The following is a 21,856-nucleotide window of genomic DNA, read 5'->3' as shown; positions in this document are numbered from 1 at the left end:
ACTTTTGAACGGTTTTGAGGCCAAAGTTGATGGCGAATCGAAAATGTGCTCAAACGTTTTCAGGGTTGAGAAGCTCCACAAGTGCCGGCGGCGGCCGGTGCCAGTTACATCCACAGAGCGCCCTGGTCCCAGACCACTACAGCAGCAGAGACTGAGGAAAGGCAGTGTTTCCTATACGTTCATTTAGTTGTGGTGGCCCGCCACATACTGATTTTTATTTTATTTTACTAGGCCTATTTAAATTGATTCCAGATCAGCGCCGTAGCGCATTCACATTCTAAAAGTTACTATAAATCTTCATAATGTATATGGCAGCACTTGTAGAAGCAGTAGCCGCTAGCTCCTTCAAACTTCACTACACTTAAATGTTTTCTCTTTTTTTTTTTTTTTTTGCTTTATTGCCGAAACACGTGTTACCTCTGACATAAATACAGTCATGGGAAGATAAATATGGGGTTTTTACATTAAAGAGCAGCAGACCATGAGCCACCCGGCCATAGAAGAGGAAAGAGCCAGGAGAGGAGCCATGTTGGCCCAGCTTGGACTTAATTCTTCTCCTAAAGTGGACAAAGTGGGACTCATTTTGACCAAGCAACGGAATTCAGAGACTGTTGTGTCCACATCGTTACAAAGACCTGTCCCATCAAGCACTCAGCAAGTGGTCCATGTTCCGAGCTGTCAGCGTAAGACTCCATCAAGATGAGAGGAGGTGGACTCAAATGCAGTCAAGATGGACTCTGTTTCCCAAATGTCAGACTGTTTACTGTGAAGATGAACCTTTCATACTATAATCTGGTTGCTGCTGTTTATATTCAGCCCAGATGCAAATTCAAAAAATTCACTGCAGAATGTTCTTGATGTTTCCGTGCATGTTTAAATGTACATAAATAACTGTATATATTTTCATGAAGGAACTACAAATATCATTTTGTTATGCAACCTTTACTATTTTTACTACTATTACTATGCTGTATAATGACAAATAAACAACCTTCTACCTTGGATCACAACTGGTCACAATGGTTTTGTCCTTTTGCGTGAGAGGTTAGCTCTAATAGACATCATGGGGCTTTTGTGTAAGAAGAGTGAATAAAAATAAGTAGATATGAAAAACTCATGGAAGCAATACATACAGACATGGCAGCATCCATCTGGAGCTATGGTCTCTGTTCCCTGCAGGACACACACACACACACACACACACGTTCACATCAGTATTCATGTTGTAGAGTTTCTCATTAAACAGCAGATGGCAGTGTGCTCAGTCTATTTCCAGTGCTTTCTTGTGTCTCATGTCATCAGTGAATGTGTGTATTTTCTATTCAAATCTTCCAAGAATAGGATGATGATGGTTTGTGTGTGTGTGTGCAATCTACCGGTACGCATTCACTGGAGTTGAAAAGAGGACAGACGGTCTTGGCCTCAATGGTGATGAACTGATTAGCGATCTTCACACACTCAAACTTCAGACAGGGGCTCCAAGGAGGTGTCCAAGTGGTGCCGGGCTGAAGAATAACATAACAGAATAACAGAAGGACTGGGACATGAATCCCTCTCATCCATAACAACATGTCTGATATGGCTTTAGTTTTGTTAGTAGGGCTGGGCAATAATGATAACTATATAAAACAATTATCGCAATATATTTTTCCTCAATAACAATATAACAAATGTTTGATTTAATTAATTTGAACCAATACTTCATTTTTCTATTAAGATATTTATTTTGTTGAGGAAAAGACTGAAAAAAGATTTTACTTCATTTTGCTCATGCATGAAAAAAGATATTTATCATAATAGTTTTGAATTTTTTACCTCAAGTGATCCACTGTTAAGCATCAAGTGTTTGTTCTGACCATAACAAATAGTTTAACCACTTGGAAACTACCACCTATTTCCTGGAAAAACGCCTAAAATAACATACCCAAAATAAATCATTCTCGCCTGGTATAAAATCTATATTTTAATTGCAATATCACCATCAAAACCATCATCCAACTCATTATAATGCAACTGAATATCTTCTAATACACCGAAAATACACCTGTAACTGTAAATTTGATGAAAAGAAACTAATACTAATACACAATTTTTCAAAAATATACCAGGCAAATTTCCATGTTTTATTTACTGTTCACTAGTATTGGGGGTTTTCTTCAAAACACTATTTCTCTCCATATAACCACGTTCCAAATAACATAAAGCTTCCAAAACATTGAAATATTGATTAAAATTGTGAATATTGATCAATATTCCTGTGACCAAAAGTACTCCTGTGCTTTACAGGTGCACAAGTTGAGAACAGAACATCCTACAGGGCTGTAAATGGGCTCTTTCTCTTCGTATTGAAGAGATGAATGGTTTGATAATAATTTGTTCATGTGTTCTCAGACAGTTTAGTGGTATGGATCCAGTGCAGTTAACTGGATGTCTGTGTAGGTCCTATGGGTTGGCCAGTAGAAGACGATAAAGACCGTCTGTTCCAAAGCAGCACTTTTTCTCTCCTTCATTTTGATTGCACAATACCAAGATGGCAGTGCCTTAACATTCTGTACATTTCCTATTTACTATAAAAGCAAAAATTCTAATTAATTCTATTGATGTAATACTGTTTGATCTGATTCTCTCGTTTAACCTGTAGTAATGTCACACCTCCAACTGCAAATGACAGCTTTTTTCAACTGCACATCCAGTGGTATGTTTTATTTTGACCTGCCATCATGTTATGTTATGTTATGATGAAATAGCAAAGTAATAGGTGCACCTGTACAAATGAAGGCAATGTGATCTGTTAGGATCATTATTGTAGTAGAGATGTTAGAGACCTTAGTGACCCTATAGATACATAAAATCTCCTCTTTTCACTCTTTTTCAAAACAAACACACACATTGCATGCACAGCCATATACCAACCTTTAACATGTATGTGGAGTTGTTCAAAAGTGTGACAATGCAGCCTACTTGGACACACTTCCCACAGCACTGGCCAGGGGTGATCTTGTACTCATAACCCTGAAGAGCAACGCAAAGAAAAACAAATCCAGCTCAACATCAAGCTAGATGAGGCTATTCAATGTCAGGATTTGGACATTAGTATTCTGCTGGGTTTACAGCATGGCTTTTTCAAAGATGTACCTGTAAATGTAACTTTCACATATTTGAATTAGTTCTGTCAGTTCTTGCTCTAGCAGTAATGCTCAAAAACTATGCTTCGGCCAGGACTGCATTACCTAATAGTTTTGGTTTTATTTTCTTTTGATATTGTCGATATGGGCAATTCAGTGTTCAGTATCTTGCCCAAGGATACTTTGACACGCAGCCTGATTGAACCGCCGACCTTCCGACTAACGGGCATCCCACTCTACCTCCTGAGCCACAGCCGCCCGCTCAACAACCATACATATCCTGTACACATAAATATCAGAGACCCACAAGCTGCTTTGACTGTTACTACTACACTTATTTACGTTCTTGTTATGACACCTTACTGTATGTGTAGTCTGAATGTTCCCTCCTCCCTCCCACTGAATGTTGCATCATTCATTGTTTTGTTTTGCAACAGTTTCAAACTTGTGATTGAACAGACAATAAGGCAAAATAGAAAAAGAGGTCAGTGTTACAATGACACTCAGATCTTTGGGAGAGACTGTGGTCAATGACTGTGCTTAACATTAGACAAAAATGAGTGTATGAGCCTGTGTGTCTGAGTTAGAAAGTAGGTAAGTGAGAGGGTGGGAGGGCAAGAGAGAGAGACTAGTCTTACCAGAGAGCAGTGTGTGTCACATGGATTAGGCTGACATTCTACTGTGTGCCAGCTGCTGCTAGCATCTGTCTGGTTACTACAACGGCAATTCTCACATTGCTTCATGGGCACAGTGTCTCCAACCTGGACGGACAGAGTGTAAAGGTCAGACAGATACAATATATAGACAGATACTCTCAATATAATGCAGTCCAGAATAACACCACTGTAAACTTTAACTATGTTTATTATTGAGGTTAAAGTAATACCTCTGACAGTGTCAGTCAACGGCTGAACATTATTATTCTGGTAAAGGCAGAATTGAATTGGATTGCATTAGGTTTTACAGGTATAACTCACAAAGTGGCCACAGAGTGTATGTCCATAATGCCCCGTGTAGGGATGGAAAGAGGAATAAAATATGCATCCAAATGGAATCTTATGAATTCAGCTTTTGTAAAAGGTCAACAACATCTCAACTCAGATTCAGACAGCTGCTCTACAAAAAGGTACGCTTTGGAAAAAGTTTTGTACCCTGCGCTATAAGAGCGTTAAACTCACAGACTAAGTTAAGGATGTCACTCCTGTGTTATATGTGTAGATATGTGTACATTGTCTGTATATGTGTACTATATGTAGTTTGTATGTAGAATTCATGTTGAAGGTGTTCTTTGTACAGACTGTGAAAACAAATTTCCTCCACTGAGGACAATAAGGAATGAATCTGAATCTGACTCTGTCCTAAACCTAAATTAGCAATTTCAACAACACTACGTAACTAATACACAAACTGTGACTTTGCCATCAACAGATCTAGGTTACGAAACTTTTGTTTTAATCCTGAACCATCAATCATTTTTAAGGTTTCAAAAAAACTTGCCGAAGGACTGCAGTTGAAAATTAGCCAGTAGGCTGACACTGGCACATTTACAGTAATGTTGATTAATGTGTGCTGTGAGGCAAAGAAGCAAAAGAGTTTTTTTTTCCTGGATTCACAGATCTATCACTATGGGACACAGCCATTTCCACCTAGATTTGTCTACATTTTTATGCTTTCAAACTTTTCCTGCCACTCTATCATTAAAGTCCACCCAGTCTTTGCTATTTGATATGCCGTTCCCATATCTTGTCATGTAAGTGGTTGTTAAATTTTATAGGTGTGGACTAATGCTGCTGTGACAAATGTAAATAACACTGAGGAGTAAGACTTGTCTTAGTACATGGGAATCCTGCAAAATCTGATGGTATTTGGTATATGGCACTACAGCAGAATAGTACATTTAAAAGGCCATAACTGAGTGCTCCTGAGTTGCAGCCAATTTGACAACACATGACTCCTAAAAACCATGCCGTAAGTGTTCACCATTATAACCAGTTATTCTGTCTATGAATGTTATGTGATTATAACATATATATTATAACTTTCTGATGACATATGATTTCACGATCCCACAGTCTATGTTTCGTGTATTCTAGTGGCTTCCCATCAGTTTCACAATGAGGAGGTAGGTGTGACATCTTACCTGATATTCACGGTTGTTGAAAACACACACATCGTTTTTGGGCACTGTGAAGGAAACAGTAAATCAACCAATGCATTTTAAATGTACTGTAATAGGCACAATGGCCAAAGTGAAACCTTGCTATGCAGGTACAGTAACGTGCACACACTCACCGCAGGAGTATTTGTGACAGCAGACTCCCATGGTGGTGTTCAGAGTAAAACCAACAGCACAGGTCGGCACAACATCAGGGCACAACTTCACATCACACACTGTTCAGATACAGATGAATAAGTGAAGGAGGGAATGTTCATGCCAACAAATAGCATGTGAGGAGCTCAAGACTCCTTTTGATTCTGAACACAAGTTCTCCAACATGGATTGATTACACACTGTGTTAAATATATACATTTAGTGTGTATTGACTCCAGTATAAGATGTTGCTACCTTCTTGGCGCTCACTTACCACACTTCTCCTTTTCACAGCAGCCATCAGTGTAATTTATCTTGACTTGACCTTCTTGGTCACAGCTGAGGGGTGGTGGTGATGGACAGGACATGGGTCTGCAGGTCATCTGCCATGTATGGTCCTCACATATACACTCCTCACAGCCTTCTGCCCATGTTTCATTGGCCTGAGGACACAATGTTTGTTGTAGAATTTTCTCAGGAGGCATGGCATTATCAGCAATTACTGGGTTATCAAATGGTTACAGAAAAAGGGACTTCATTAATAAACTTCAATCATTTACCAATTTCCATTTTCCATTTGGCAGCAGACAAATTTCTATAAGGAGAAAAGTATAAAGCATTAAGTCATTTCCATCCTTTAGGGGTTTGGTTAGCCTGCCTGTGGAGCCAGACTAGTAAATGCTGAAATCACAGTTTTTAATGATTCTAACCATTGCTTTTCCATTAAAGCAGTCTGTTAAAGCACAGAGTTGTTTAGTGGTCAAAGGTCGCGGTACTTTCTCAGGTGCGGATACTGACTAGCTAAAGCTGAATCTGTTTTGTCACATAAATAAACTAAATGAGACTAAAACAGGTGAAGCAGCAACTTATGTACAGTATGAGGGCAGGCTACTAACCACAGACTATGTTGATGACATATCTGCAAAACACTGAAATATATAGTGACATTTTGTTTCCATAATAGAGTTATGGTGAAACACTTGGTTAAAGTTATGGATAGATTGTTGTCATGATAAGAACAGCCAACGTTAATTGTTAGTCTAAGGTAAGGTGCAAACTGGGTTAATGGCATCAAAGTTCAGTTCGCTGACCTCTGCACCCTCATTTTCCTCTTTGCTATAGGATACTGACTGTGTCCGTATGCTTTTATTTTATGATAGAATAAAAAATGGGATTTTAACGTGGTTATAAAAAACATAAAAGTGTGGGACATTCTTAAGTGCAACATAGCTTTACCGCACTGTAGGGTTATCTGCTCTTACCACAGCTGGGCACACATTCATTTGAGCTGGATGAGAAGAGGGTGGTGTTAATTGGGCAGAAGCAACCCTCCAGTTTCACATTTGTCATGGCACTGAACTCATTGGAGGTATAGATGAATTTCTGGTTGTACCTGCAGAAACAACAGCAAACCTTTTTGTGAGTCATGTGAGTCCAAACATAAATGAATGAATTAAGATGACTAAGTATAATGCACAACAACAATGTGTTGGGGAAGTGCTGTACCAGTGTTGACAGGTAGGCTCCACCAGAGGGCCACAGGCCTGATACACTTTGGGACTTGGACATGTATATTCTATTAAGAGATGAAGAGATGATAAACATAATTTTTCTTAGCATAGTTCGTTGCTGCGATCTTGATGGTGAGTTGTGAAATTACGAATGTGTAGTTCTTGACAGTGACATGACATGTTCTAATTACATACCACAGATTCCTTTGGTGGTACTTCTCCAGTCAATGCACACTCCAGCTTCAGCGCAGGCATCAGCATAGGTTTGTAAACTGGTACAGCCAATTTCATTAATGTGCATGTGGCAAATGTCAAACTCACAGGCCACAACAAATGGAGTGTAGTCAACGAGTTTGTGGCAATCTCCAAACACACTGGGGAAGGTAAGAGGTATAGTCAGTATGGACAGTGGACACAAACTGAATGCATCATTACAAATTATCAAGCTGAGACTGTGAACACACGACTAATGTTTTGCTTGCCAGGTGCGTTTCAAAGCTTTATGTAATTTATCTAATAAGTCCTTTTCAGATATGGAATCTGCAAAGGTGCTGGCTCATCAAGTAAGGGATTTTTGTCATTCAGGCAGTGGTCTCTGTTATCTAGTGATTGTTATAGCTTTATTCAGACATGCCAGGATGCACTTGGCTGCATTACTGATGGATTTTAAAACTTATTTTGCAGCAGAAGCCTTGATTACAGTTTTTTCTGTTGCTATGGTACTATTTACACAACTATGTGGTAATATATTATCGCTCTTTGTACAAAAAACACAACAGATCAAGTACATCTGAAATTGAGATTGACTGATTGATTGATTGATTGATTGATTGCAGATCTGTGAAAAGGGACACCTTTTTTAAGCTATCTAAAGCTTGTATGTAGGGGCCAAAACACTAAGGAAATATAAATATATTTGAAGTACTAACACATTGTCTAAATAAATACTACAAATAAATGAAGCACATGCAATTTATAGTATAATTTCTAACCTACACACAGAAAACCCTGAGAGCAAACTACCCTAATCCTACTACCCAGTGGTCCCAAGAAATTCATTATTCAGTCTCTAGCTCTATCATTCTTAAATAGGTTAAATAGGTGAAATACAACAAATGGAGGTGATGGACAACTAAGAAATTGGGGGATAGTGTAGGCCCCCCTTGGAGCGACAAACAACAGGTCCCTAGCACCCTGAATGCAAGTATCCGTCAACTGTCTCTGCACATGTAAATATTATTTCATTTCATTTCGTGCACACTGCACATATTTGTTGTTAATTGTTTAATCTTTGTTGTTGTATATTTTTACAGTCGTCAGTTGTCAGTTTATATTTATGTACACGATACTTTCTTCTGTTGCAACACGTCTTTCCTCTGCAAATAGTTGTATTATTTTTCTCTATTCTCTTATTTTTCTTTTATAACTTCCATTGTCTAATCCATATTTATATATTTCTACATTTATTTATGTCAGCTGTATTGTTTGTCAACATGTAGCACCACATCACCAAAGCAAATTCCTTGTATGTGTAAAATACTACTTGGCAATAAAGCTCCTTCTAATTCTGATTCTGCAATTACACCCCCAAACACTAGCCGGCAGTAGCGCTACAATGTCCACTGTGTTGACATTTGCTAGCCGAGCAGGCTATTTTCTGGTTTTGCACTCTGCTAACGTGAATGAGGGTAAAATTGTATGCTTGCAGCTGGTATAGCCTTTTAATTTGTTATCGACTATACTTTGGATATTAAAAACCTTATTCAACAGTACATTTTTAATTTTTAAGAATGACAGCAATCTCACAATGTGAGCAATCAGGTTTAGGCACACACCCTAATGGTTAGGGTTAGGATAAGATGCTTTTGGAAGCTGTCAACGCATTTTATACTAACATAGCTAGCTAGCTACCTAGCTAGTTTGACTTTGCCGTCATGCCACCGCCATGCAGTTAACCAAAAACTCACAAGTTTGACATCATGGCCTCATCATCATGCTTCTGTAAATAGCATCATAGAGTACGGTCTAGACCTGCTCTTTTATGAAAAGCGCTGTGAGATAACTATTGTTGTGATTTGGCGCTATATAAATAAAATTGAATTGAATTGAAATTGAATCAATGTGTTAAGGGTTTTCTGGGACGAGTTTAGAGTTTTGTACTAAGAGTTGTGAACTTTTACCACATACTTAACCTTATACTTGCGATAATAGTACCAAAGCGATCAAAAAAACTATGATGACAACTGTGAGCATGACCAATGCTAGCCCCACTTACCTCTACAGAATTCTCTACATTTTCTCATCTGTTTAATCATTTAATAGAGAATTCTGCTGCCTATTTTAATTCTGACATTGCACAAGTATGACAGCATGTTAGGTTTGAACTCTCATACACATACATATATATAAACAAACTAACTGAGAATGAATATTCAAACTACCCAAAATTTGAACCTGATGTAACAGAAGACTGGTGCTTATTCTCCTATAGTACCTGCTGCTGATGATCTGACAGAGGGTTTTATCACAGGTATCAGGCAGAGGTGTTGGTGTAGGCTGGATTGGATGTTCACAGAAACTGTCGTTAGCATGCCACTCATGTGCCATATTAGGACATGAAGGATCAATTTTGCCACTGGGCAACATGCAGTCATCTGCCCGGCTGTTGTCACACGTGCCTAGAGAAAACCTCATCGTTAGTAAAATCACAACACAACTAAATTTAGACCTGCACTGCAGTTTCCTGCTGAATGACGCAGTGATGCATCGCTTTATGTAAGCTGGTTCTCTTATCTTATTTCAAGATGTAATCATACTGAGTACAGAATGTGTCAAATAAGTGCAATAGGTTCTAAAACTGTAAGATGCTATACATTTCTACTGCAGAACTCACCACACTGTCCCTCCGTGTTGTTGCCAAATACACTATAAGGCAGGTAGATACTGAATATGAGCCCTGAGAAGGTGACCTTGGCCTGAATTTCAGGGATGAGGAGCACTGTATCAATACCAGTGGTAATTATTCGGAAATCCCCATTCTGGTATGCAGGACTAACAGGCTTGTCATTCACAGAAACCTAAAACAGAAGCATTATGTTTTAAATGTCAGAAACAATCTTCTTTGGAAGGTACAGTTTTACAAATTAGGATTAGTTCGACTATGCAGTAAGTTTTGGTTAGTGACTAGAGCTTGAATTAAAAATGGAAAAAGTCAATAGTGCCACTTAATTACCTGGTTTGTAAAAATGCCATTGATATCCTTCTGGGTCATAAAAATCTTGTAGCTTTTGTAGAAGACAGTGATGGACTGAGGACAGGACAAGCCATCAGCTGCACCACAATAGTAGTTATCAATCATAACACTGAAGTTGTGTTTGGGCAATATCTCTTTCACCAGCCAGTAGGAACAGTTGCCTTGAAAACCATAGTAGGTTCCATCAAAGGTGACGTAATGGGGGTCTCCCCAACCGTAGCAGATACCTTGATATGATAAGATTTTTTGTTAAACATAGATCTGAGTCAAATAAAATGAAAACACAAAAAACAAAACATTGCTACAGTTAAAATGCTTTTACATATTTAATCTGAGGATTTCTGCAGCCAAGCAACATTTTAGTAGGTTTAACAGACTTACATTGGCATTCATAGTGGGAGCAGCATTCATCTTCATCCTTCACTTCAATAGCAGGGAAGTTGTTTGCACACACTACTTTCTTCAGTGCTGGACAGTTTGTGTGGTTATAGGTCACCTTGCCATTATCACATGTTCCAACACGACAGTTATTTACCTTCCAACTTTCACCATCCTACAAGGGGAATCACAGATTGTAATCAAAGAAAAGAAGTGAGGGTTGGTATTGTCGACATGATATTATAAAATCTATAGCAAATTAAATGAGCATTTAAGGATTGAGCAGTATTGCTGAAGAAATGTTGATGGAAACAAATGTAGAAAATACCTTTCTTGGAGGATTTACATCAACACACTCTTTTCCAGGTATAGCTGTAGTTATAGGACACGGGTGATGTATGGACACTACATGACAGCTCTCATTGCAGTAACCTATGAAACAGTGGCCATCATGATCGGTCACATTGTAGACTATGGAGCCTGAAAAGAAGGTACAGGAAGATTGTTTAAAAGGTGACATCACAAATATTACAAAGTCTATCACATATCACACAGATATATATATTCCATAAATATAAGTATCACTTATTATTTTACCACATCAATCAACTAGAGTTGTTGAGTTCTTTTACACATTTAGTTTAGTAGCCACTCTTTAACAGATGAAACTGTATAGTCTCTACAAGGCCGTTCTGAAGATGCTGATGCTTTGGTAAATAGGCTTGTAAATTACCAGCTGTGATTAATTGTAACAGTAACATATTGAACTGTGCCTTTGGACCAAACTGTGAATCATTTTTCATTGCTTTCGCACAAAATGCATTCAATGACTACTTTCTCCAAAATCCATGAACTCTTTTCTCATTACTTCTTACCCACTTGCAAAACACTATGTATATGCAGCACATTTGTCCAAAATTGTTGTACATCATTTTGTCCAATCTCTAGTCACATTTTCAAAACACTAAACACACTTAGTCCAACATTGGTCTGTTCATGCCATACCATTAAAACTATTCATGCTGTTTACACAGAATATGCAGTCAATTAACCCATTTCTAAAATGCTAAGTTTTACTTTACGTACAAGCTTACCCAATAACAAAACTATGGATGTTTTTTGTGTTATTTACAAATGCTAGCACACGAGTGTACGAGTGTAAAATGTGCTTGTCTTTTAGCAGATTTGTTTCAGGTGGTTTCTATATGTAATAAGCATATTAAAGCAAAAAACTGTTTATTCTTGTTACATATGTACATTTATTCATTTAGCTGACACTTTTAACCAAAGTGACTTTCTATACACGTCAGAGGTCACACACGTCTGGAGCAATTAGGGGTTACATGTCTTGCTCAGGGACACAACAGTTGTTGGGTCACAGTGGGGGATTGAACCTGGGTCTCTCAAACCAAAGGCATAGTCTTAACCATTGCACCATTGCCACCTAGTATGTTTCAGTACAGTCAATACAGTGAAAATATGTTATTCTTCTTCTATAATGAAATACTGATTATGTATACTTCAAAGATACAAAAGCATCATTTATGTGTAATGCTCCCTGTTGTTAGTGTTTTTTAGGTCTGTGTGTTATGAGTGAGAATTGTTGCCAGTGTTGGGTTGAATGAGTTTATTTTGAGACATGTAAGTGATGGTGGTGGTTTGAGTGAGTTTTGGAGGTGAGAATAACAATTTGGTCAAGAATTGCAGACTGTATAAAGTGTTTCGAAAAAGTGGCATCAGTATTGTCCGATGCTTGTTAGCAATTGAAAATAACTGTAACTGCTTAATAATTGGGAGCGAGAGCGGCAGAATTTTTGCAATACTGCAGGATCACTGATTTTCTATCTTTTAGCCAATGCTGAAAGAATTCACAAACAAGTCAAGTCAATATATTTGCAGGAATGGTAGCTGACAGCTTGTTGTTGCAACATGGGTTTTATTTTCTTGCCATTGACTTTATAATACTGTACTCATCAAAGTATTTGGTGAGGTGTAAGAACAGGACAACACAGAAAGTTAGTCCACCCAGGCAAGAAAAACAAGCAGTTAGAGGATGACACCAGTTGTGCAACTTCACAGTTTACCCAAAACACCTTGGATGTAAAACCAAAGTGAAATCTTGAAAACAAAACATCATTGCACGAGAAAAGTGTGAGTTTTCCAACATAGTTTATAATTTGTGTTCTGATGTACTTTTGTTCTTTGCTTCTAATATGGATATTCATTACTATTACTTCAGAGCAAAAGAAGGCTTACTTGAACAGGCTTTACAGGTTTATTTGAACGATGCCCAAAATACCTTGCTGCCTATTTAGAAGTCATTGTTACTGAGTAAGGGAAAAGAAGAGCAATACACCCAAGTTTGAAATTCACAGTTTCAATGATGTCTACCATAGATGTGACTCAACTGCAACTTAATGGTTTATGAATCAGAACTTACCAGGGAGAAACTTTGTACCATTGTGGAGGCAATAGCAAATCTGAGATCCAGTAACTTGTGGAGAGGTGGACGAAGTTCCTCCTGTCACTACAGGTACCTCAGGTGTGGTAGGTGTAGAGATGCTTATTGGTGGCTCAGCAGTAGTTGGTGTTTTAGTTGTGGTAGGAAGTGTAGGTGTTTTAGTAATTGTTGTTCGTGGCTGAGTTATGGTTGCTGTTTCACGTGTGGGAGAAGGGGTAGCGGTTTTAGTAGTAGTTGTTGTGTGAGTTGTAGGTGTTTCAGTTATGGTAGATGGTGTAGGTGGTTTGCTAGTAGAAGAAGTTGTAGCTGGAACTGTAGTAGAATGAGGAGGAGATGTTGGACACCCACAGCATTTCAATTGAATCTCATAATCAAAACACTCTTGCTCAAGCCCTTGTTGTTTGTTGATACATATGAGACCCGCATCTGTATTACAAGTCACATCTTGTCCTAGCTGTGACAAGGAAAGACCTGGGTAAAGAACAGCTCTACATCGGACTTCTACTGGGGCTGGGCAAAAAAGATGACCAGCAGAGATTATCTTCTGGATGGATTCATCTTCTCCACCATCAGGTCCTGGTGTGGGCTTTCCCAGATTGATCCATCCTGACCAACCACATGTCATATCATGACCCCCAGGGCAAGCTGTAGTTGTAGGTGGGTGAGTTGTAGTTGTTTCAGTTGTGGTAGAAGAGGTAGAAGTAGTTGTAGATGGGTGAGTTGTAGTTGTTTCAGTTGTGGTAGAAGGTGTAGTAGTAGTTGTAGATGGGTGAGTTGTAGTTGTTTCAGTTGTGGTAGAAGGTGTAGTAGTAATTGTAGGTGGGTGAGTCGTAGTTGTTTCAGGTGTGGTAGAAGGGGTAGTGGTTGTAGTAGTAGTTGTAGATGGCTGAGTTGTAGTTATTTCAGTTGTGGTAGAAGGTGTAGTAGTAGTTGAAGGTGGGTGAGTTGTAGTTGTTTTAGTTGTGGTAGAAGGTGTAGGTGGTTTGCTAGTAGAAGATGTTGTAGATGGAACTGTAGTAGAATGAGGAGGAGATGTTGGACACCCACAGCATTTCAATTGAATCTCATAATCAAAACACTCTTGCTCAAGCCCTTGTTGTTTGTTGATACATATGAGACCTGCATCTGTATTACAAGTCACATCTTGTCCTAGCTGTGACAAGGAAAGACCTGGGTAAAGAACAGCTCTACAACGGACTTCTACTGGGGCTGGGCAAAAAGATGACCAGCAGAGATTATCTTCTGGATGGATTCATCTTCTCCACCATCAGGTCCTGGTGTGGGCTTTCCCAGATTGATCCATCCTGACCAACCACATGTCATATCATGACCCCCAGGGCAAGCTGTAGTTGTAGGTAGGTGAGTTGTAGTTGCTTCAGTTGTGGTAGAAGGTGTGATTGTAGGTGTAGGTGGGTGAGTTGTAGTTGTTTCAGTTGTGGTAGAAGGTGTAGGTGTCTTGCTAGTAGAAGACGTTGTAGCGGGAACTGTAGTAGAATGAGGAGGAGATGTTGGACACCCACAGCATTTCAATTGAATCTCATAATCAAAACACTCTTGCTCAAGCCCTTGTTGTTTGTTGATACATATGAGACCCGCATCTGTATTACAAGTCACATCTTGTCCTAGCTGTGACAAGGAAAGACCTGGGTAAAGAACAGCTCTGCAACGGACTTCTACTGGGGCTGGGCAAACAAGATGACCAGCAGAGATTATCTTCTGGATGGATTCATCTTCTCCACCATCAGGTCCTGGTGTGGGCTTTCCCAGATTGATCCATCCTGACCAACCACATGTCATATCATGACCCCCAGGGCAAGCTGTAGTTGTAGGTGGATGAGTTGTAGTTGCTTCAGTTGTGGTAGAAGGTGTAGTTGTAGGTGTAGGTGGGTGAGTTGTAGTTGTTTCAGTTGTGGTAGAAGGTGTAGGTGTCTTGCTAGTAGAAGACGTTGTAGCGGGAACTGTAGTAGAATGAGGAGGAGATGTTGGACACCCACAGCATTTCAATTGAATCTCATAATCAAAACACTCTTGCTCAAGCCCTTGTTGTTTGTTGATACATATGAGACCCGCATCTGTATTACAAGTCACATCTTGTCCTAGCTGTGACAAGGAAAGACCTGGGTAAAGAACAGCTCTGCAACGGACTTCTACTGGGGCTGGGCAAACAAGATGACCAGCAGAGATTATCTTCTGGATGGATTCATCTTCTCCACCATCAGGTCCTGGTGTGGGCTTTCCCAGATTGATCCATCCTGACCAACCACATGTCATATCATGACCCCCAGGGCAAGCTGTAGTTGTAGGTGGGTGAGTTGTAGTTGTTTCAGTTGTGGTCGAAAAGGTAGAAGTAGTTGTAGATGGGTGAGTTGTAGTTGTTTCAGTTGTGGTAGAAGGTGTAGTAGTAGTTGTAGATGGGTGAGTTGTAGTTGTTTCAGTTGTGGTAGAAGGTGTAGTAGTAATTGTAGGTGGGTGAGTCATAGTTGTTTCAGGTGTGGTAGAAGGGGTAGTGGTTGTAGTAGTAGTTGTAGATGGCTGAGTTGTAGTTATTTCAGTTGTGGTAGAAGGTGTAGTAGTAGTTGTAGATGGGTGAGTTGTAGTTGTTTCAGTTGTGGTAGAAGGGGTAGTAATAGTTGTAGATGGGTGGGTTGTAGTTGTTTCAGGTGTGGTAGAAGGTGTAGTGGTTGTTGTAGATGGGTGAGTAGTAGATGTTTCAGTTGTGGTAGAAATGGTAGTAGTAGTTGTAGATGGGTGAGATGTAGTTGTTTTAGTTGTGGTAGAAGGTGTAGGTGGTTTGCTAGTAGAAGAAGTTGTAGCTGGAACTGTAGTAGAATGAGGAGGAGATGTTGGACACCCACAGCATTTCAATTGAATCTCATAATCAAAACACTCTTGCTCAAGCCCTTGTTGTTTGTTGATACATATGAGACCTGCATCTGTATTGCAAGTCACATCTTGTCCTAGCTGTGACAAGGAAAGACCTGGGTAAAGAACCGCTCTGCAACGGACTTCTACTGGGGCTGGGCAAACAAGATGACCAGCAGAGATTATCTTCTGGATGGATTCATCTTCTCCACCATCAGGTCCTGGTGTGGGCTTTCCCAGATTGATCCATCCTGACCAACCACATGTCATATCATGACCCCCAGGGCAAGCTGTAGTTGTAGGTGGGCGAGTTGTAGTTGTTTCAGTTGTGGTAGAAGGTGTAGGCGTTTTGCTAGTAGAAGATGTTGTAGCTGGAACTGTAGTAGAATGAGGAGGAGATGTTGGACACCCACAGCATTTCAATTGAATCTCATAATCAAAACACTCTTGCTCAAGCCCTTGTTGTTTGTTGATACATATGAGACCTGCATCTGTATTACAAGTCACATCTTGTCCTAGCTGTGACAAGGAAAGACCTGGGTAAAGAACAGCTCTACAACGGACTTCTACTGGGGCTGGGCAAAAAAGATGACCAGCAGAGATTATCTTCTGGATGGATTCATCTTCTCCACCATCAGGTCCTGGTGTGGGCTTTCCCAGATTGATCCATCCTGACCAACCACATGTCATATCATGACCCCCAGGGCAAGCTGTAGTTGTAGGTGGGTGAGTTGTAGTTGTTTCAGTTGTGGTCGAAAAGGTAGAAGTAGTTGTAGATGGGTGAGTTGTAGTTGTTTCAGTTGTGGTAGAAGGTGTAGTAGTAGTTGTAGATGGGTGAGTTGTAGTTGTTTCAGTTGTGGTAGAAGGTGTAGTAGTAATTGTAGATGGGTGAGTCATAGTTGTTTCAGGTGTGGTAGAAGGGGTAGTGGTTGTAGTAGTAGTTGTAGATGGCTGAGTTGTAGTTATTTCAGTTGTGGTAGAAGGTGTAGTAGTAGTTGTAGATGGGTGAGTTGTAGTTGTTTCAGTTGTGGTAGAAGGGGTAGTAATAGTTGTAGATGGGTGGGTTGTAGTTGTTTCAGGTGTGGTAGAAGGTGTAGTGGTTGTTGTAGATGGGTGAGTAGTAGATGTTTCAGTTGTGGTAGAAATGGTAGTAGTAGTTGTAGATGGGTGAGATGTAGTTGTTTTAGTTGTGGTAGAAGGTGTAGGTGGTTTGCTAGTAGAAGAAGTTGTAGCTGGAACTGTAGTAGAATGAGGAGGAGATGTTGGACACCCACAGCATTTCAATTGAATCTCATAATCAAAACACTCTTGCTCAAGCCCTTGTTGTTTGTTGATACATATGAGACCTGCATCTGTATTGCAAGTCACATCTTGTCCTAGCTGTGACAAGGAAAGACCTGGGTAAAGAACCGCTCTGCAACGGACTTCTACTGGGGCTGGGCAAACAAGATGACCAGCAGAGATTATCTTCTGGATGGATTCATCTTCTCCACCATCAGGTCCTGGTGTGGGCTTTCCCAGATTGATCCATCCTGACCAACCACATGTCATATCATGACCCCCAGGGCAAGCTGTAGTTGTAGGTAGGTGAGTTGTAGTTGCTTCAGTTGTGGTAGAAGGTGTGATTGTAGGTGTAGGTGGGTGAGTTGTAGTTGTTTCAGTTGTGGTAGAAGGTGTAGGTGTCTTGCTAGTAGAAGACGTTGTAGCGGGAACTGTAGTAGAATGAGGAGGAGATGTTGGACACCCACAGCATTTCAATTGAATCTCATAATCAAAACACTCTTGCTCAAGCCCTTGTTGTTTGTTGATACATATGAGACCCGCATCTGTATTACAAGTCACATCTTGTCCTAGCTGTGACAAGGAAAGACCTGGGTAAAGAACAGCTCTACAACGGACTTCTACTGGGGCTGGGCAAACAAGATGACCAGCAGAGATTATCTTCTGGATGGATTCATCTTCTCCACCATCAGGTCCTGGTGTGGGCTTTCCCAGATTGATCCATCCTGACCAACCACATGTCATATCATGACCCCCAGGGCAAGCTGTAGTTGTAGGTGGGTGAGTTGTAGTTGTTTCAGTTGTGGTCGAAAAGGTAGAAGTAGTTGTAGATGGGTGAGTTGTAGTTGTTTCAGTTGTGGTAGAAGGTGTAGTAGTAGTTGTAGATGGGTGAGTTGTAGTTGTTTCAGTTGTGGTAGAAGGTGTAGTAGTAATTGTAGATGGGTGAGTCATAGTTGTTTCAGGTGTGGTAGAAGGGGTAGTGGTTGTAGTAGTAGTTGTAGATGGCTGAGTTGTAGTTATTTCAGTTGTGGTAGAAGGTGTAGTAGTAGTTGTAGATGGGTGAGTTGTAGTTGTTTCAGTTGTGGTAGAAGGGGTAGTAATAGTTGTAGATGGGTGGGTTGTAGTTGTTTCAGGTGTGGTAGAAGGTGTAGTGGTTGTTGTAGATGGGTGAGTAGTAGATGTTTCAGTTGTGGTAGAAATGGTAGTAGTAGTTGTAGATGGGTGAGATGTAGTTGTTTTAGTTGTGGTAGAAGGTGTAGGTGGTTTGCTAGTAGAAGAAGTTGTAGCTGGAACTGTAGTAGAATGAGGAGGAGATGTTGGACACCCACAGCATTTCAATTGAATCTCATAATCAAAACACTCTTGCTCAAGCCCTTGTTGTTTGTTGATACATATGAGACCTGCATCTGTATTGCAAGTCACATCTTGTCCTAGCTGTGACAAGGAAAGACCTGGGTAAAGAACCGCTCTGCAACGGACTTCTACTGGGGCTGGGCAAACAAGATGACCAGCAGAGATTATCTTCTGGATGGATTCATCTTCTCCACCATCAGGTCCTGGTGTGGGCTTTCCCAGATTGATCCATCCTGACCAACCACATGTCATATCATGACCCCCAGGGCAAGCTGTAGTTGTAGGTGGGCGAGTTGTAGTTGTTTCAGTTGTGGTAGAAGGTGTAGGTGTTTTGCTAGTAGAAGATGTTGTAGCTGGAACTGTAGTAGAATGAGGAGGAGATGTTGGACACCCACAGCATTTCAATTGAATCTCATAATCAAAACACTCTTGCTCAAGCCCTTGTTGTTTGTTGATACATATGAGACCTGCATCTGTATTACAAGTCACATCTTGTCCTAGCTGTGACAAGGAAAGACCTGGGTAAAGAACAGCTCTACAACGGACTTCTACTGGGGCTGGGCAAAAAAGATGACCAGCAGAGATTATCTTCTGGATGGATTCATCTTCTCCACCATCAGGTCCTGGTGTGGGCTTTCCCAGATTGATCCATCCTGACCAACCACATGTCATATCATGACCCCCAGGGCAAGCTGTAGTTGTAGGTAGGTGAGTTGTAGTTGCTTCAGTTGTGGTAGAAGGTGTGATTGTAGGTGTAGGTGGGTGAGTTGTAGTTGTTTCAGTTGTGGTAGAAGGTGTAGGTGTCTTGCTAGTAGAAGACGTTGTAGCGGGAACTGTAGTAGAATGAGGAGGAGATGTTGGACACCCACAGCATTTCAATTGAATCTCATAATCAAAACACTCTTGCTCAAGCCCTTGTTGTTTGTTGATACATATGAGACCCGCATCTGTATTACAAGTCACATCTTGTCCTAGCTGTGACAAGGAAAGACCTGGGTAAAGAACAGCTCTGCAACGGACTTCTACTGGGGCTGGGCAAACAAGATGACCAGCAGAGATTATCTTCTGGATGGATTCATCTTCTCCACCATCAGGTCCTGGTGTGGGCTTTCCCAGATTGATCCATCCTGACCAACCACATGTCATATCATGACCCCCAGGGCAAGCTGTAGTTGTAGGTGGATGAGTTGTAGTTGCTTCAGTTGTGGTAGAAGGTGTAGTTGTAGGTGTAGGTGGGTGAGTTGTAGTTGTTTCAGTTGTGGTAGAAGGTGTAGGTGTCTTGCTAGTAGAAGACGTTGTAGCGGGAACTGTAGTAGAATGAGGAGGAGATGTTGGACACCCACAGCATTTCAATTGAATCTCATAATCAAAACACTCTTGCTCAAGCCCTTGTTGTTTGTTGATACATATGAGACCCGCATCTGTATTACAAGTCACATCTTGTCCTAGCTGTGACAAGGAAAGACCTGGGTAAAGAACAGCTCTGCAACGGACTTCTACTGGGGCTGGGCAAACAAGATGACCAGCAGAGATTATCTTCTGGATGGATTCATCTTCTCCACCATCAGGTCCTGGTGTGGGCTTTCCCAGATTGATCCATCCTGACCAACCACATGTCATATCATGACCCCCAGGGCAAGCTGTAGTTGTAGGTGGGTGAGTTGTAGTTGCTTCAGTTGTGGTAGAAGGTGTAGTGGTTGTAGGAGTGGTTGTTGGTGTGTGAGTTGTTGTTGCTGTTTCAGTTGTGGTAGAAGTTGTAGTAGTAGTTGTAGGTGGATGACTTGTAGTAGTTTCAGTTGTGGTAGAAGGTGTAGTGGTTGTAGGAGTGGTTGTTGGTGTCTGAGTTGTTGTAGTTGTTTCAGTTGTGGTAGAAGTTGTAGTAGTAGTTGTAGGTGGGTGAGTTGAAGTTGTTTCAGTTGTGGTAGAAGGTGTAGTGGTTGTAGGAGTGGTTGTTGGTGTCTGAGTTGTTGTTGCTGTTTCTGTTGTGGTAAGAGGCTTAGTAGTAGTATAAGTTGTAGAAGGTGCAGTGGTTTTAGGAGTAGTAGATGTCGGTGGTGGAGTTGTAGTTGTTTCAGTTGTGGTAGAAGGTGTTGTGGTTGTTGGAGGAGTTGGTGTGGTTGCAGGTTTTGGTGTTGTGTTGCATTGCACTGTCTTGCAACACTTTACCTTTATTTCGTAATCCAAACATATGGGGGGGTATTGTAAGCTGTTCTTACACAGGAGTCCTTGGTTATTACATGTTACTGTTTGTCCCATTTGCTTTAGGGGAACCCCTGGATAGTGCACCGCCTGACACTCCACTGCCACTGGATTCTCACAGATGTTATATCCTTTTTGGATGATGTGTTTGATAGTTTCATTGTCCCCTCCTCCAGGACCATATTCTGGGTAGTCTGAATTTATCCACTGTGACCAGGAGCATAATGTTTCCTGACAAGGTGTTTCAGATGGAAAAGGGGTAGTAGTAGTAGTTGTAGGTTGGTGAGTTGTAGTTGTTTCAGGTGTGGTAGAAGGGGTAATGGTTTTTGTAGTAGTAGTTGTAGGTGGGTGAGTTGTAGTTGTTTCAGTTCTGGTAGAAGGTGTAGGTGGTTTGCTAGTAGAAGACGTTGTAGCTGGAACTGTAGTAGAACGAGGAGGAGATGTTGGACACCCACAGCATTTCAATTGAATCTCATAATCAAAACACTCTTGCTCAAGCCCTTGTTGTTTGTTGATACATATGAGACCTGCATCTGTATTGCAAGTCACATCTTGTCCTAGCTGTGACAAGGAAAGACCTGGGTAAAGAACCGCTCTGCAATGGACTTCTACTGGGGCTGGGCAAACAAGATGACCAGCAGAGATTATCTTCTGGATGGATTCATCTTCTCCACCATCAGGTCCTGGTGTGGGCTTTCCCAGATTGATCCATCCTGACCAACCACATGTCATATCATGACCCCCAGGGCAAGCTGTAGTTGTAGGTGGGTGAGTTGTAGTTGTTTCAGTTGTGGTAGAAGGTGTAGTAGTAGTTGTAGGTGGGTGAGTTTTAGTTGTTTCAGTTGTGGTAGAAGGGGTAGTAGTAGGTGTAGGTGGGTGAGTCGTAGTTGTTTCAGGTGTGGTAGAAGGGGTAGTGGTTGTTGTAGATGGGTAAGTTGTAGTTACTTCAGTTGTGGTAGAAGGTGTAGTAGAAGTTGAAGGTGGGTGAGTTGTAGTTGTTTCAGTTGTGGTAGAAGGTGTAGGTGGTTTGCTAGTAGAAGATGTTGTAGATGGAACTGTAGTAGAATGAGGAGATGTTGGACACCCACAGCATTTCAATTGAATCTCATAATCAAAACACTC

At 40.7% G+C, this 21,856-nt stretch overlaps 1 protein-coding gene and 1 long non-coding RNA gene across 2 annotated transcripts; both read right to left on the bottom strand.

Moving 5' to 3' along the window:
- Positions 1-1,129: 1,129 nt before the first annotated feature.
- LOC119882785 lies at positions 1,130-3,007 on the bottom strand. The gene is made up of 3 exons (XR_005440541.1): positions 2,914-3,007; positions 1,377-1,505; positions 1,130-1,173 (listed from the first exon to the last, which is right to left on the bottom strand). It is a non-coding gene; the product is annotated as an uncharacterized LOC119882785 (long non-coding RNA).
- Positions 3,008-14,239: 11,232 nt separating this feature from the next.
- On the bottom strand, positions 14,240-20,175 carry LOC119883205 (mucin-5AC-like). The gene is made up of 2 exons (XM_038693773.1): positions 17,163-20,175; positions 14,240-17,087 (listed from the first exon to the last, which is right to left on the bottom strand). Exons 1-2 carry the CDS (start codon positions 20,153-20,155, stop codon positions 14,240-14,242), a joined length of 5,841 nt encoding a protein of 1,946 aa, XP_038549701.1. The 5' UTR covers positions 20,156-20,175.
- Between the last annotated feature and the right edge of the window lie 1,681 nt (positions 20,176-21,856).

Source organism: Micropterus salmoides, unplaced genomic scaffold (assembly GCF_014851395.1).
Source record: "Micropterus salmoides isolate LMB-PRFRI ecotype aquatic unplaced genomic scaffold, ASM1485139v1 Ms_hic_scaffold_3, whole genome shotgun sequence".
In the NCBI taxonomy this organism is placed as follows: Eukaryota; Metazoa; Chordata; class Actinopteri; order Centrarchiformes; family Centrarchidae; genus Micropterus; species Micropterus salmoides.
The sequence above is the reverse complement of the archived record's forward strand: the minus strand, read 5'-3'. Positions and strand labels throughout refer to the sequence as shown.